Source organism: Somniosus microcephalus, chromosome 9 (assembly GCF_052327205.1).
Source record: "Somniosus microcephalus isolate GS21.2 chromosome 9, FLI_Smic_1.0, whole genome shotgun sequence".
In the NCBI taxonomy this organism is placed as follows: Eukaryota; Metazoa; Chordata; class Chondrichthyes; order Squaliformes; family Somniosidae; genus Somniosus; species Somniosus microcephalus.
The window spans coordinates 28,481,744-28,498,767 of record NC_140995.1 but is presented as its reverse complement, the minus strand read 5'-3'; the positions used below and the strand labels follow the sequence as shown (position 1 = coordinate 28,498,767).

Here is a 17,024-nt window from a genome sequence, read left to right as displayed (position 1 = left end):
CACCCGATCCTGTGGGTTTCCCGCCCATCAATTAACATTAAAGTATCTAGTCTCCTTGTGCCTTGGAATTATCTTTGGACGCTTTTCTACATTAAAGGCGCTATGTAAATGGAAACTCATCGTCGTTGTTGTGGAGAGCAGGAATTGGGCGGGGGGAGCAAAACAAAATAAAAGACTAATTAAGCACGGGGAATGGAAAAACTTCTGAAAAGGAAGGAAAACCAGCCATAAATCATGGTTCATATTGGAAACAATGACATGGGAAAGATTATGAGGAAGGGCTTGCAGAACGACCTTGACAAAAATGCAAGACATTGAGAGTGGTAATATCGGAATTACTCCTGATGTCATGTGATGGACAAGTTAGGGAGAAGCAGATTAGAGTGTCACTATGTAGCTAGAAAGATGATGTCAAATGAAATGTTTCAGATTCCTAGGATATTGGGACAGATTCTGGGACCTTCAACTGAATGGGACCAGGATCAATCTCCTTGCAGAGAGGGTGGAATGGATGCCTCGAAGCTGGAGAATATGAATGCTCGGAATCTTAGCAATAAAATGGAAGAGCTGGAGGTCTTCACTGGATAGGGAGGCTCTGATATCATAGGCATCAAAGAGGCCTGGTTCAACAATGGCACAGGTTGGATAAGTATTCAGGAACACAGAATACTTTGTAAAAATAAGAGGCAAACAGAGAGAGGGTGTAGCATTCAGTGCAACGTAGAATTTGGTTCCGGTGACGATGAACCTCTCTGGTCTGGGCGTTGATAAGGTGGAAAGGAAACCCAGCAAATAGGGATGCAAGAATGAGGGAAAGGAAACTAACAATGGACGTCTGTTATCGATCGCCAGGTGAGGTGGAGGGATTGGGCCAGGAATATGAGAGTCAAATAAAGGAAGCGTGTACAGGAACAGGTCAGGTGTTATGGATATCTTCAGTTTACCAGCGATAGATTGGGAAGTCAATGAAGAGTGTAGTAGACTTGAAAACATCTGTCTTTCAGATGAGACATTAAACCTGCCCTCTCTGTTGGCCGTAAAAGATCCCATGGTGCTATTTCGAAGGAGAGCAGGGGAGTTCCCCCCAGTATCCTGGCCAATATTTATCCCTCAACCAACACCACTAAAAAACCCAGGTTATTCTAGTATTTTTCACGAGATAGTTATACTGTTGAGCACTACAGAGAAGGTATCACATGGAAGCCCATGTGCAGTGCTATCAATTGAAGCCTTTATACTGCTGTCTCCAAGAGAGGAGGAGATCAGAAAATTGCACAATGGTATGGTATAAAGAGATCTAACAGAATACCTCTGAAAAGACAGGGCTCTTTTGCCAATAGCTATGTACTGAACTAATCATATTATCATAGATGTTCTTCAAGAAATAAAAGTTAAATATGCAATAGTGGATGAGAGGCAGTGAGATATGTGTTTCAAGCTATTCTAAAGATCCTGTAAAACACAAGAAAGAAGATTTCTGGAGCCCTGTAAATTTTTTTAATGTTTTATTTCTCTGCCAACCATTGTTAGTTCTTTACTTTTATGTCAAATGTCAACTTAAAGTAGGCGGGGGTGCAGTGTTCTGGTGATGATGTTCAGTCATTGGAGGACAAATGACTTGGTGGACAAAGTAGGTCAGTTAGGACAGGCCTCAGGCCTGAAGATACATAACAACCAGTGTTACAACAGTAGCAGGATACATAGGGCAGGAATTTAACTCAGGAGTCGGGTAGGAGGCGGGACTACAACTTTCGGGGTTGTAGTCCCGCCTCCATCGAGATGCGGCCAATCCACACGATCTTAACTTGATTGACCTTGTTGAGCCCGCCCAGTGGGCTCAGCAGGCCAATTAAGGGCCACCCGGCAACAGGTGACGTCACAGACTGAAATTTCATCTGTCAAGAAATTTTGACAGATGAAATATCAGCGTTTCACAGCTGTTTGAAGCTGTCAAATACTGACAGTCTTACTTCTACCATGAGTCTTTCTCCACAGACTCAGTTAGAAATCTCTCCTGCACAGTAAGCTGAAGGCTGTCACTTTTGACAGTTCGCAGCCATTCTGCTTTCTGTGCCGGTGAGATGAAGGACTCCCGGAACCTAAAGGAAGGAAGGCTGAAAAGGTAAGAAAAGGTAATTTACACTTCTTTAATCACTTTAGACACACCAAACACACTTACCTTTGCACTCATGCACCCATCACTCACCTGAACACCGACATCTCGACCCCTCCAAGTCCTTCAACCCGACGGCCCGACTCCTCTAACTTGGCGTGGTTTGGAGCCATCGGGAATCCCGCAGTTCAACCTTAAAAATAGGGATTAGGCTAAAAACTGCCTGTTAACTACCTGTTAACAGGCAGTTAATTGGCACTAATCCCTTCCCGCCTTGGGTAGGCGGGTCCCAGTGCGGGGCGGGTACCCGCCTCCTTTGAAACAGGCATGGAGGCGGGTTTGGGTGCGGGATGGGGTCGGGACCCCTGATTTTGGGATTTTAACCCCCCGCACGCCTCAAATCCCGACTCCACGGCACAATGAAAATCCTGCCCTATAGTGTGCATTATTGAAAAATATCACAATCTGTGATACTCTGTTCTTCAAAGGGTTTTGTGCTTTCTGCTGCGCAACGCTGAGATGAGTGAACCAAGGATTTTTGCTGTGGTCAGCATACGGCTTGTTTATTAGAGTATCACTTCAGGCATTGTAAAACTCTCAACTCGGATCTGTAGCAAATCGGTGCAAAACAAATATCAAAGACAAGGTTCTTCATCAGCATCTTCCTTTGATCATTCATCTGAATCAGAGGAGTGCTGTATCTCCCATCAAAGAGATCCCACAGCTCTAAATGTGTTTTTTTAGAAAGAAGTTGAACAAATAAATCTAATTACAAATGCTTTCTTTGCTGACCTCAGACTTCCTCCATACATACACGTAGAAAGTTTGGATTTAAAATGTTAGAAACATTTTGCGGCTCTTTGGGGACAACTGTGCAGTCAGGCATACAATTGCCTTTGTACCCTAAGCCATTAAACTGTTAACATGAGAAAATATGGCTGAGAAATTGGATAAGGCCCAAAAACAGGCGGTATCACGGACCAGCGCCCGATCAACGTGGTGCAGGCAGCATGCAAAATTCGTGTTGCGTGCTCATTATAATGATTGCAGCGCTGATCTCAGCGCTAAACGTGCTGCTGGTTGGCTTAGCGCTGAACGGGGGCCAATATCGGGTAGTTTTGCCTCGGCTCTTTGCACTACTTAAAGGGGAGGTGCTTTGTTGCAGAAGCGCAGGTAGAGCAGAGATTGTAGAGCAAGCCATGGCACAGCAACCTACGAAGCGAGCAAGAAGGTTTTCAGATGCAGCACTGCAGGCCTTGGTCCTGGCAGTGCAACGACGGCGGGCTGTCCTGTACTCGCAGAGAAGCAAAAGGCCATCCAAGGCCATTGGCAGAAGGCTGTGGGAGGAGATTGTTGACTCCGTCACGGCCACCAGTTTGGTCCCAAGGACCTGGATCCAGTGCCGAAAAAAGCTTAATGACTTTGCACGGCAGGTCAAGGTGAGTGAATGCTTCAGGAAATGCCATATCCCACCATCTGCACCACTAGCCTCACACACTGCTCAATGCACCACACCCCCATCACTCACCTACCAACAATCTCTACCTCTCACACCTCACAATCATAGCTTCACTTCACCCTCACAACCACTGCTGCAGCACTCACAACCACGCCTCACACCTTGCACACACTGACAGCTATTCAACTAGGTCAGGCACATCACCCAAATACATTGCACCACACTCAATGACACACTTCCTTTTCTCTTGCAGCCAAAAGTGGCACATAACAGGAGGGAGCAACGGCAGATAGCAGGCAGCCAATCCACAATAGAGAACCTGACCGACCGGAGGAATCCGTGCTTGAAATTATTGGAGGGGCAGTAATGGAGTCTGTGGCCAGCGGAGAAGTTAAAGCCGTTGTTGTTGATGATGGTATGGTCATAGCTAATCCTTCTTCTCACATCCCACTATCCCCTCATCCCACAATCTCTTCTCACTTACAAGCTGCTGATGGTTTATGCATGAATATCTTGTTTTCCCCCCTCCCCTCAGCGCAACACACAACCCTTGTGCCTTTCTGCTTTCAGATACCAAAGAAATGCCTGCAGACCAGCCTGTCCCTCATGTTGAGCAAACTGAAGGAGTTGAACAAGAACTCCTGCATTTGGCACTCACAGACACCAGCTCAGAAAATGGCACTGTGCGGAATTTAGAGGGTAGTATTGAGGCGGGATCTGCACATGGTGAGTTACCGAGCATGAGTGGGCTGCAGCCAGGCCAGGGAGAAAAGGTCGTTCGGGTGCCAGCTCCCCAGAGAGTGAGTTTGCGCATTAGTTCTGCTGCACAGGACTCAGATGATGACCTCGATGGGGTGGCCTTCAGGAAAAGGGTGATGGGCACACACACCGAAATGCTTGGTGCAATGGCAAACCTGCCAGAGAGCCTCTTGTCAGTGTCAAGGAACATGGAGGCGTCCAGCTCCAATATTGGACAGGGCTTTGCGCCGAGCTTGGAGCCCATGATTTCCAGAATGGAAATGATGGACAAATTCAGGAGAGACCTTGTGGACTCAGTATGATGCTGCGTGTGATGGGCTATGCCACGGCTTCCATTGCGGCACAGGTGGAAGTGACCCAACATCTCAGTGCTGCAGTGGAAGCGCAGACTTTCTGCCTCGCAAGCTCACACTGGTGCCATTGTCGCTGGGTTTACGAGTGTCGAAAGGGGCTTGCAGGATGTTGCAACAGGCCAGCAATCTGTCCTCCAAAAGATTGCTAAGAATGCTGAGGCACCGCCCCGGCAGAGTGGCAGTGGGTCTATGGAGCAAGAACCTGCTGTCCTCTCTCAGAATGACAGCATTCCTACTCCCACCACTGCCACTCCGCCATTGCCCTTGCCGCTGCCTCTCAGCCAGCCAACCAAGACTGCTGTCTCCCTACCCTCCACCCCCCCATGCCGAGGTGGTGCAGTCTACAGCTGGGCCTTCTAGGTCTACAGCTGCTCGAGGTCATCCTACAAGGCCATCTGTAGTCTCCTCCATTGAAAGTCAGCAGCCTTCCATCAGCCATGCTGCAGCCACTGGGGGAGCACTGCGCAGGAGCAGTAAAGTAAAGGCACACTGAAGACAGGCACTAAGGGAATGCACATGGGTGAATAGATAATGTCATTTTGATTGCATTTGGATAAATTCATGATTTTTGTTTGGAATGTGTGTTTTGTGCTGGCTCTCATTTCAGCTTTGCACCCAGGAGGATGCTGTGATGTTCCGTGACAGAAGGATGATATGATGGGGAAGTGGTGAGCAACGGGGACCTGGGCTTTCATTCACTCGAATCGGAGTCTGATGAAGCATTCACGCACAGCCCATCTGGAACGGGGATTTGCTGCCTGCCTCCTCCCTCCCTCCACTTCCTCTTCCTCCTCCTCCTCCTCCTCAGCCTCTTCCTCCTCCTCTCCCTCCTCTTGAGGTGGTCCTGCAATCCTTGCTGGCAAGGGCTGCATCCTCATAATGGCCAAGTTGTGGAGCATGCACCAGACCACCATGAAATGGGACAGCCGCTCCGGCGAGTACCGGAGGGCTCGTCCGAGCGGTCAAGGCAGCAGAACCGTTGCTTGAGCACCCCGATGGTCTGCTCGATGATGTTGCTGGTAGCAGCATGGCTGTCATTATATGAGTGCTGGCCATGAGTGGTGGGGAGTCATCAGCCAGGTGCAGAGCAGATAGCCCTTGTCTCCGAGTAGCCACCTCGGGTTTGGTGTGGTGGCTGAAAAATTGTTGGCACACTGGACTAATGCAGGATGAAGGCATGATGACTGCTGCCAGGATGGTGGGCATTAACCATCAGGACGTGCTGGGCGTGGCCACACAACAACTGCACATTAAGTGAGTGGTAGTGATTGCGGTTACGGAACATTTCAGGATTGGTATACGGTGCCTGCAAAGCCACGTGTGTGAAGTTGATGGCGCCCTGCACCATAGGGAAGCCCGCTATCCTGGCAAAGCCACATGCGTGCCTGTCCTGCTTCTCTCTGTTCATAGAAAAGACAATGAAGTCCCTTCTCCTGGTGAAGAGAGTCTCTATGACCTCCCGGATGTAGCGAGCGACAGCGAACTGGGAGACGTTAGCTACGATTCCTGCAGCAGACTAGAAGGATCCGCTGGCGAAGAAATTGAGGGCCATGGTGATCTTGAGGGCCACTGGGAGAGCCGTGGTCACCCTGCTTTGAGGCTGCTGGTCTGGTTGCAGGAGGTGGTAGAGTTCTGTGAGCACCTTCTTGCTGAAGTAGAGCCTCCCAAAACAGTGCTTCTCGTTTAAGTGAATGTAGGAGAAGTGCTCTCGGAAGACTCTAGGTGTGCAAGGCCTCTTGTTGAGAGCTCTCCTGGCCTTCCTTCTCCTCCCTCTCTGCACCTCTTCTCTTCTTCGCTGCCTCCGCTCCCTCTCCCAAAGATACTTGAGCGTGAGACGAACTGCCAGTAGAACCCCCATGACTGTGAGCAAGTGGTTTGTGCAGAAGCCTTTAAATGAGAATCAAGGCATTCTCCAATTGCAGCAACACTCCCTGTCACCTCAGCAACTTTAAGTAACTCTAGAACGCTCCAACCAGTTGCACAAACTTACACAGAGCCAGTACAAATGAAAAAGCAAGTCAGCTACAAGTTGATGATGATCCCTTTAAATATTGCTGGTGGGGGGGGTCCTTCCTGCTGCTGAACGTATGTCCAGCTGCATGTGATTTGAAGATGGCTTTAAAGGAGCGACAATGTCCAAAATGGCAGAGCATGCGTCAAATCAGCGTTGCACACTCATTGACGTCATGATCTGCCTAATTTCCATATCTGCAACGAGTGTAGGCAACGGCAGCACTATCAACCTGCCCAAAATGGCTGCCGCCGTGGGACCCACCAGAAGCAGGTAGAAGTGAGACAGCTACCATTTTTTCTTCCAAACCTGCCTTAATGCCTGGCGCAAACGAGTCCAATTTCACGGCAAATCTCCAACAATAATTAAAATCTGAAGGAATGAGACTCCAGGCTTGCTAAAGTTACTGTTCAGCGCCAGAGAGGTTGTTTGGCAGGAATTAAGAATTACCACGCCTTTAAAAGGGACTTAGACTGGAATGGACAAGTGTAAATTCTTATGGCGTGATTAGTCCGTATCTACAGTATCCCTCACAACATTCAAGAAGCATGTAGATGAGCACTTGAAACGCCATAGCATACAAGGCTACGGACCAAGTGCTGGAAAATGAGATTAGAGTAGATAGGGCTTGATGGCCAGCGCAGACACGATGGTCCGAAGGGCCTCTTTCTGTGCTGTATGACTTTATGGGGGAAAAATTCAGTTGTTTGCGCCTCCTGTTAGCGCCTTAAGAGGGCGCTAATGGGGCGCAAAGCAACTAACACACGGGCGCGGCGATGTTTGCGCGGCTCGCGAAATTAACTAGACATTTTGCGACGGCGCTAAACATTACCACCACAATCTCCTGTGCCGGCAGATCGTGACGTCAGTCGAGTGCGCAACGCCCCGGTAGCGCCCCGGACCGGATATTGAGCGGCGCCCTCTGCCTTACTGCCTGCCGCTAGCAACGACAGTTTGAGGGGAGCGTTTTGCAGTCAGAAAGGGACTGGCGGAGCGCTATTTAAAGGCGACCGCTTCCTGCCTTTTTTTGTTGGTGACATTTTTGCACCACGCATTCTGAGAGAGAGAGAGAGAGAGAGAGAGACTTCTGGAGAGATTCAACGCTGTGTGAAGGAGTTTTGAATACTGAGCAGCACTTTGCAGGTTCATTTTGATTTTACTCTTCCTTGCTTCTCCAGCGCTCTGAGGGCGGGCCTTGCTCCTCGGCCTTTGCGCCTTAAGACAGTTGTGAAGCGCCTGATTTAGCGCTCCAATCACCTCCAGGGGCGATAAAGGCCAGGTTTGCCGTCAGAGACGATAATTAGCGCCAGGCGCTAAACTTTGCACACAGCTGATAATGGCGCCCCAAACGGGGCGATACTGAATTTTTCCCCCTCTGACTCTAATATCAGACAGTAACTTCACGCCGTTCAATACATTTGAATGGGGTGCCAGATGGCGAGATGTAATTTTCGTACAGATTATGGAGGAACAGCGTATCCCGAACAGCAACTTCCAGATTTTTGCGCTTAACTGCGCATCTCCGCTCGCCGGAAGTTGCTGTCTAATTTGCACGTAAATAACGGTGAGTGCTGCTAGTCTCACTGTTACTTTCACAGCAAAATCTAGGCCGTTATCTTTTCTCATAATCCTACCTGTAACCTACACCTTTTTCTATCAGAACTATTTTGTGTACATTTGTAACAATTGAGGGTCAGTGTCACCTAGTAGAGTTTTGTGAAAATGATCAGACTTCCTAATAGGATCGGGCATTGATTACTGACGCAGCAACTATTCAATGTAAAGTCAAAATTAAAACAAGAAAACTGCATAACAGAAATTCACACTTTTTAAAAATTCATTCATGGGATGTGGGCGTCGCTGGCAAGGCCAGCATTTATTGCCCATCCCCAGTTGCCCTTGAGAAGGTGGTGGTGAGCCACCTTCTTGAACCGTGTAACTGCAGCGGGTAGTCAAAACTGCCCAACGCATTACCGGCACCCAGCTACCGACCATAGAGCACATATACCAGAAACGCTGTTTACAGAGGTCACGGACCATCATCAAAGACCCTACCCACCCCAGTCACAGTCTGTTCGCCCTCCTGCCATCTGGGAGACGCTATAGATGCATTCGCACCCGAACGACCAGATTTAGGAACAGCTTCTTTCCCAGGGCTGTCATCCTACTGAACTCCACAAATAAACTCTAAAGCCTGCACATCTGCCAATGCACTTTATTATGTTTATGTTAATGTATTACAAGCCAAATGAATGTTGAATGTTTAAATGTCTTAATCTAAATGTACACTCTCGGGAGCCGCAAGCCTACATTTCGTTGTACTGCACTTGTGCACTAACAATAAAGTTGATTGATTGATTGATTTCAGAAGGCAGTTAAAAGTCAACCACATTGCTGTGGGTCTAGAGTCACATATAAGCCAGACCAGGTAGGAACAGCAGATTTCCTTCCCTAAAGGACAGCAGTGAACCAGATGGGTTTTTACGACAATCCGATAGTTTCATGGTCACCATTACTGATACTAGCTTTTTATTCCAGATTTATTTAATTGAACTTAAATTCCCCAGCTGCCATGGTGGGATTATGAATTCACGTCTCATTAGTCCAGGCCTTTGGATTACTAGTCCAGTAACAATACCACTATGCTACCAACCCCTTATTTCACAACTGCTACAGCATAAACATTCCTCAGCAACCAAATGTCTGACATCAAACTGCTACAGGGATGGAGTTTTACCCCAGACTTGTCAAAACTAAGTCAATTCCTCTTTTAAGTACAGAAAGCTGTGATGAAATTATTTGCCACGGCTGAAAAATAATTAAGCTAGCCAAACGTGGTGTGATTGGTCCAACCCTATTTACATCTACACTTCAACTGTTTTGAATTCTAATGAGTGGTTTTACTAAATCTTAGTAATCCACACCACACTGGAAGATGCACATCACCAGACTACAGAAAAGCTGTTTATGACGGGTTTATAGAACCTCTGAGAATTTATGACAGCACAGTGGATGCATCAATGGAGACTTTCTTTGTGTGGCTGTGACCCCTCAAGGTTATCCTTTGCACCGACACATTATGTGCATCTAATTTATTTTTCAAACTTAGTCTGTTGGTTAGATTAATTAAATTCCTGATGTAAAAGAAAATGACAAGGAGCAATTTTGAAATTGTTACTTTAAACATCTTTGCTTCTTGAAATGTGCCATCTAAACTATAGTGTTTCTATGTAGACTTTTAAAATCAATCAAATGCTTAGCACACACCCACTTTGTAATATATGTATTTTTTTTAATTTGTCACAGTTCATTGAAGAGATGGATTAGGCAGTAACACTGTAGTTACACATTAAAGGCAGAATCAAATGATAAATGCAATACATGAATATGGTATTTAATTGAACCACCACTGCAGGATGGTGCGTGACAAAATAGAACCATGCTGTTATTAATTATTCTGCTTGAAAGAAAGTACACACAAAGCTTTGAAAGCTGCCTGGAAAATCCTTCCATAAAAAGGCCCAAATGCATCTCTATGAAATGTGGGGTTGCAACCATGCTATAACCTCTGTCGTCAAAATTTTCATTTTAAAAATGATTTTATCTTTGTTTTTAATTAAACAAAGATTTAAAAAAAATAAGTAAAGAAAATTCAGAGCTAGACAAGATCAACAATGGCATTTTTTAAATAATGTTATCGTGCCCTCTTTTCCTTTATCTCTGTAAAATGTAATGTTATCTGCACAGTTAGAAATAAGCAGGATCTTCCCTCAGGTATACTGCACAGAGGAGGCCTGCTACAAATGTGGTCAACTGGTCTTTCACACACATTTAGTGGAATCCACTGTCACCGTCAGCACTGAAGTGCAGTAAAGGCAGTTAAGCAATGTTACTCCGGGTGAGTACAAGATTATACAGTGACAAGTCAAAAAGAAACAAGTGCAAAGATAAAACTGGAAAGAGACATGGTGGCATGTAAAAAGCAAGGCAAAAACATCTTCCAATCCTATAACAGCAAAGGGCTAGTCAGGCAAGAGGTTAGAACCCTAAGGGAACCATATAGAGTTAAGTATGAGGACTAACACAAGATAGTTGACACACTAGTTGACGAGATCTTAGAGGTTTGGGGTTTTTTTTAAACCAGGGAGAGGACTAAAAATAATCCATCCAACATCAAACATGTGTCACAACAGCCCTGTGGCTCGACATTAGTGAACATAAGAACATAAGAACATAAGAAATAGGAGCAGGAGTAGGCCAATCGGCCCCTCGAGCCTGCTCCACCATTCAATAAGATCATGGCTGATCTGATCCTAACCTCAAATCTTCTATCACTCTGCATCCACCCAAACCCAGAAGTTCCAAATAGGTTGAAAATAATGTATGAAAATAACCTAATAGCTAACAGTCAACATGGCTGGGTAGATCTTGCTTGACCAATCTCAGGTTTTTTTTTTTGAGGAGTAATGTCACAACCTGATGGTGCAAACCTTTGTGATGTCATGCACCTTGACGTTAAAAAGGCCTTTGATAAAGTACCATATTAGAGAATTCTTTATAACATATGGTCTGAGGCTACCAAGGGTGAAATATAGATGTGGATTCGTAACCTCCTAAAGGGGAGGAATCAGAGGGTAGTCATAAGGGGTGCTAGGTCACAAGGGGACAAAGTATTGAGTGGGGTGGTCCAGATGTCTGTGCGGAGATCCCTCCTGCTCCTGGTATAGATAAATGACCTGGAATCACAGTAGTTAAATTCACAAGATGACACAAAACTAGGGGGAACCATGAATTCAGAGGAGGCAACAGGATTTTAAAAAGAGCTGAATAAGGTAACAAAATTCAATAGGGATAAATGTAAGATATTGCATAATGAAAAGAAAAAGCAGCAAGAAAACTGCATTCAGTAAATGGGATAGAACTTGGCAAGGAGAAGTTGAAAGAGACCTAGGTGCATCACTCACCATGTCTGAACAATTAGAGGCAACAATGAACAAAGCAAATAAGGTCCTGGGTTATATTGGCAAATGAGTTGAATTCAAATTCAAAAAGGTTATGCTGAGGTTGTACAATACAATGCTCTGGCCAGGCCACATGTAGTCTGTTCACGGCAACATAAGGATGCAATCCAGTCATTGTGGAGAACAATGAAGCTGATTTACATTGCTAGAAGAGCTATGTATGGTTAGGGTGCTCAGCTAGCAGCCTGGAGGTTCAAATCCTACCATGGCACATCGTAAATTGAATTCAATAAATCTGGTAATTTGTGGGCTGGCGTCAGAAAAGTTGACCATAAAAGCTGCTGGATTGTCCTAATAATCCAACTAGTTGGGTCCTAATGTCCTGCAGGACCCCTGCCTGACTGGCCTACACATGACTTCAGTTGTCTCTTAATGCCCTGGACTAGCAGGCCACGCAGTTTTTAGCATAATTGCTTCAATAAGGCAGCCCCATCACCAACTTCTAAAGGGCATTTAGGGATGTGTAATAAATGCTGCCTTGCCAGCATCACCCACATGCCAAGAACAAATAAAAATAGTTCGGGCTTTTCAGCATTGGAGAGATATCTCAGAGGGGACTTTTTAAGAGTTATGCAAGATACTTAATGGAATAATAAACGGAACTTAATACTTTCAGGATACATTAATGCAGCAGGACAAGAGGGTACAGGTACAGTATTGTGATGAGAATATTTAGAACAGATATACAGAGGGTGATCAACAGCTGGTATGGGCTGCCAGGAATAGCAACCGAGACCAAGGCACTGGATATTAGGGTTCTAATTTTGGAAGGATGAGACCAAATATCTCTGCTTAATTATTCTATTAAGAAAATAAATATCTCAGAGTGAGAGAAAGTCCATTTCTTCCCTGGACCATGGATAATCTATCTGATCATCAGGGACTCTGTCGCACCCGCTGAATCACCAGAAAAAGGCCCTGCGGAAATACTCCCTGATCCCTAAAACAAACTCCAGAATATTCACCTAGCCTCACATCTTAGAGTCTCAGGGCAGCTAACATCTTAGAGTGTAGGTACGTCTAGTACAAAAGTATGTATAACATAGACCCATGATCAACATTGTGATAGACATTGGCTTGGAAATTCTGCAGAGTTTCTCTTGCTGTGACTTTGGCGGGAGACCAGTGGAATACAACCATTTATTTCCTTTCTCTGGGACTTCTGCTAATTACCTGCCGCAGTTACAGTGGGAGATTGGGAGAACCTCATGGAATTTCAGGGACATAATATATGGTGAAAGCTGACTAGAAACCTCCCAATGAGGTTACAGCCAGCTCTATCAGTGGGCCTTCTTTTCTTCTTCTTAGGCAGTCCCTCGGAACCGAGGATGACTTGCTTCCACACTAAAAATGAGTTCTCAGGTGACCGATGAGTCCAATGCGGGACCTACAGTCTCTGTCACAGGTGGGGCAGACGGTGGTTGAGGGGGCGGGTGGGTGGGGTTCTTGGGTTGATGTGCGCTCCTTCGGCTGTTTGCGCTTGGCTTCCGCTTGCTCCAGGCAAAGAGACTTGAGGTGTTCGGTGCCTTCCCGGATGCTTCTCCTCCACTTTGTGCGATCTTGGGCCAGGGATTCCCAGATGTCAGTGGGGATGTTGCACTTTTTCAAGGAGGCTTTGAGGGTGTCCTTGAAGCGTTTCCTCTGCCCACCTGGGGCTCTCTTGCCGTGTCGGAGCTCCGAGTAGAGCGACTGTTTTGGGAGTCTCGTATCGGGCATGCGGACCATGTGGCCCGTCCATCAGAGCTGATCAAGCGTGGTCAAAGCTTCGATGCTGGGGATGTTGGCCTGAGCGAGAACACTGACGTTGGTGCGCCTATCCTGCCAATGGATTTGCAGGATCTTACGGAGGCAGCATTGGTGGTACCTCTCCAGTGCTTTGAGGAGCCTGCTGTATATCGTCCATGTCTCTGAAGCATACAGGAGGGCGGCTACCACTACTGCTTTGTAGACCATGAGCTTGGTGCTCGGTTTGAGGTCCTGGTCTTCAAACACTCTCTTCCTCAGGCAACCGAAGGCTGCACTGGCACACTGAAGGCGGTGTTGGACTTCATCATTGATGTCTGCCCTTATGGACAGTAGGCTCCAGAGGTATGGAAAGTGGTCCACATTGTCCAAGAACTCGTCATGGATTTTGATAATCGGGGAGCAGTACTGTGTGCCGGGGGCAGGTTAGTAGAGGACCTTTGTCTTACGGATGTTTAGTGTAAGGCCCATGCTCTCGTACGCTTCGGTGAAGGTGTTGACGATGGTTTGGAGTTAGGCCTCAGAGTGTGCGCAGAGGCAAGCGTCGTCTGCATACTGTAATTTGACGACAGAGGATGGGACGACCTTGGATCTGGACTGGAGGCGACGGAGGTTGAACAGTTTCCCGTTTATTCTGTAGATTAGCTCCACTCCAGTGGGGAGCTTACTGAGGGTGAGATGGAGCATATCAATATGGACTGCAGTGACAAAGACGCGGTGTAAAGGGGCTATCCGCCGCTCTTTCAGTAAAATTATGATGGCGGCGTGGGACTGGCTGCAGAGAAATGCCGGGCCATAGTCTGTTTTTTGTAAATCGTATGTGGGAAATGCCAGTGAAAATAAAATAAGAATCTTAGGGGGGTAGTTTTAACCCCCAAGGACGGGTGGGTTGGGGGTGAGTGAGAGGTAAAAATAACTTACATCTGAAACCTGACTCCAACCCACCTCCAACTTCCAGTTTTAATGGAGGTGGGTCAGGGGGCAGGCGACCAATCCACTCTCAGGAGGCGCGTCCATCAGTAAAATCTTTTAAGGAGGCAGCATGCCTCCATTTTAACAGGGTTTTTATTTTTATCCCAGATGTCTGTGCGGGGTTTCCTGGGGCTGGGGAATCCCAGTAGGTAAAAGGAGGCGGGAAGGGCCGGATCCATGAGGTAACTGCAATGACAGCACTGCTTGTGGGCCACAAGGAGCAAGAATGTTTCCTCCAGGCCCAACAAGCAAACCACTTTACATACCCCGAGATTGGCTGATAACCCCCAACCCTGCGATTTCCGACTCCTATCCCACCAATCTCCGACTCCCCCCCCATCACCCCCGTGATCTCCAACTAGCCTCCCCCCCCCCACAATCTCCTACTTACCTGGCATCCACTCTCCGGCTACTTTCCTGCCCGTCAGACTGGCTGTCAGGTGGGAAACCTACTGGAAACATTTTAAAGACGTCCTGCAGTTAATTTCTGCAGGACGTCCGGGAAACCCGTCCGGAAATCTTCCGCTCTCGTCACGGCCCGAGTAAACATCGGGCTCTATATGCGTCCACAGTGGCTCAGTCATAGAATTGTGTATCAGATCATTTATTAGGCTGCTGATATGCACTCGCTGGGAGATTCTGAGAAGGTTACAATTAGGGCAGGTGATTTGCATGGCATGATATCCTGCAACTAATCCTGCAAAATTCCTACACTTACAATGCGCAGCATGATTTGCAGCCTATATACCACCAATTTGTATTAAAAAAATCACAGAGGCGCTGAAAATGGCAGTTTATGAGCAGATCTGAGTGGTAATAACTCACTTGCTCTAGTTACACTGCAGAAAAATGGAACTATCATAGGATCCCTTGTAGGAGTCTATGTACTCCTAGCAAAAAATACTGAACTCGGAGAGGTTCAACAGAAAAGGTTTAATTGTTGAGGCTGCATGCGGAACACAAAAAGGAGTCAGAGACCACACAAAGTACAACTCTCTTTCATCAGTGCACAGCTTCGACTCCTCCTCCCCCGCTCTGGGCTTAACTATGTTGCAGATCGAGTTTCTTAAAGGTGTGATCCTTCTTAAAGGCATGACGCCTGATTTATAGTCTACGGACCGGAAAGCGGATTGTGTCCGTTCTGTGATCGGTACGCCACACCCTGATATTAAAAGCCCACGTGGGGGCTTAAAAAAATTCCATTTCCGGATTAAGGCTCTTGACACTTCCACTAGCTCAAGGACAAAATCCGGCCCAAATATAATCTGGGTCCTCTGTGTGCAGATTTGATTAACATCAAGGAGGGAAAATTCAACATTAAAGGGGGCAAAATATAGGCGGTAGCAGATTGGCCACCCGTTGAATTCAATGGAAATGTGAATCGGGTGGGTTGTATAAGGCCAGCTGGTCCTTTACAACTTGTTTTGCACCCCCACTGAAATTGAATTTTCCCCCCATCTAATTTGCTCCAACAACAGTTCAGTAGACGCATCTTACACTTTAATCAGCTGACTCTACAACGTAACTGTTACTTACTCTCAATTTTCTTATTTCATAAAATATACACCAGGCTCACTGGTTTCTTTTAATAGCTTTTGCTTTCTTAGCATTGAACTGAATGTCAGTGCGAGGTAGATTTAGGAATTTCAGAGGTGAACAGGGAATAAAGCAATTGACCTATTTTACCAACAGATTTAAGATATGACATACTCGATACTGCAGTATTACAAGTTCTATGTTGTCGATAGGCATTCAGTGTTCTTCCACTATTGTGATTCACTCCCATTGAATAATCCACTGCACTAGTCTGTTTTTTTTAAAACCAGTTTAACATATGTAAATATAAAAGCTTTGCATCACTGCTCATTTTGTGCTGTACCTGTACATGTTGGAGGATCAGGCTGCCAGAAGAATCTGTTGTCCAGCTGCACACACATGATTTTAGCAGTTCCTTGTAACTGATAACCTGGGTCACACTGGAAAGTCACGGTATCTCCGGGCTCTCTGCTGTCCCCACTTCGAGTGCCATTCTGAGGAACTCCAGCATCATTGCAGGTAGTTGCTGTTGAAGCTGTATGAAGAAAAGGTCATTTTTTTAAAAATGGAACAAACATTACCCTTCCGTCCTTATGAGATGCTTCCTGCTTTTTCAATTATATAATCTATGAGTTGCTCATTTTATTTTTGAAGGGGCTTAGTGAGGGTGAAGCAGCATTCAAAGAATCACACGTCATTTTCTTTACCCTCGCTTCGGAGTCAGAAGGTTGTGGGTTCAAGTCCGACTCCAGAGACTTGAGCACAAAAATCTAGGCTGACACTCCAGTGCAGTGCTGAGGGGGCGCTGCACTGTCGGAGGTGCCGTCTTTCGGATGAGATGTTAAACCGAGGACACGACTGCTCTCTCAGGTGGACGTAAAAGATCCCAAGGCACTATTTTGAAGAAGAGCAGGGGAGCTACCCCGGTGTCCTGGGCCAATATTTATCCCTTAACCAACATCACTAAAATAGACTATCTGGTCATTATTACGTTGCAGTCTGTGTGGTGAAGGTACTCCCATGGTGTTGTTAGGGGGGGAGTTCCAGGATGTTGAAC

General features: G+C 46.4%; 1 protein-coding gene across 1 annotated transcript in view; it reads right to left on the bottom strand.

Annotated features, from left to right (window-relative positions):
* Nucleotides 1–17,024, bottom strand: part of csmd1b (CUB and Sushi multiple domains 1b) — a 1,295,488-nt gene that overhangs the window by 576,662 nt on the left and 701,802 nt on the right. The window contains exon 22 of the mRNA XM_085996460.1: nucleotides 16,311–16,502. Coding sequence (XP_085852586.1) covers nucleotides 16,311–16,502 — 192 coding nt within the window. The remainder of the gene's footprint in view (nucleotides 1–16,310; nucleotides 16,503–17,024) is intronic.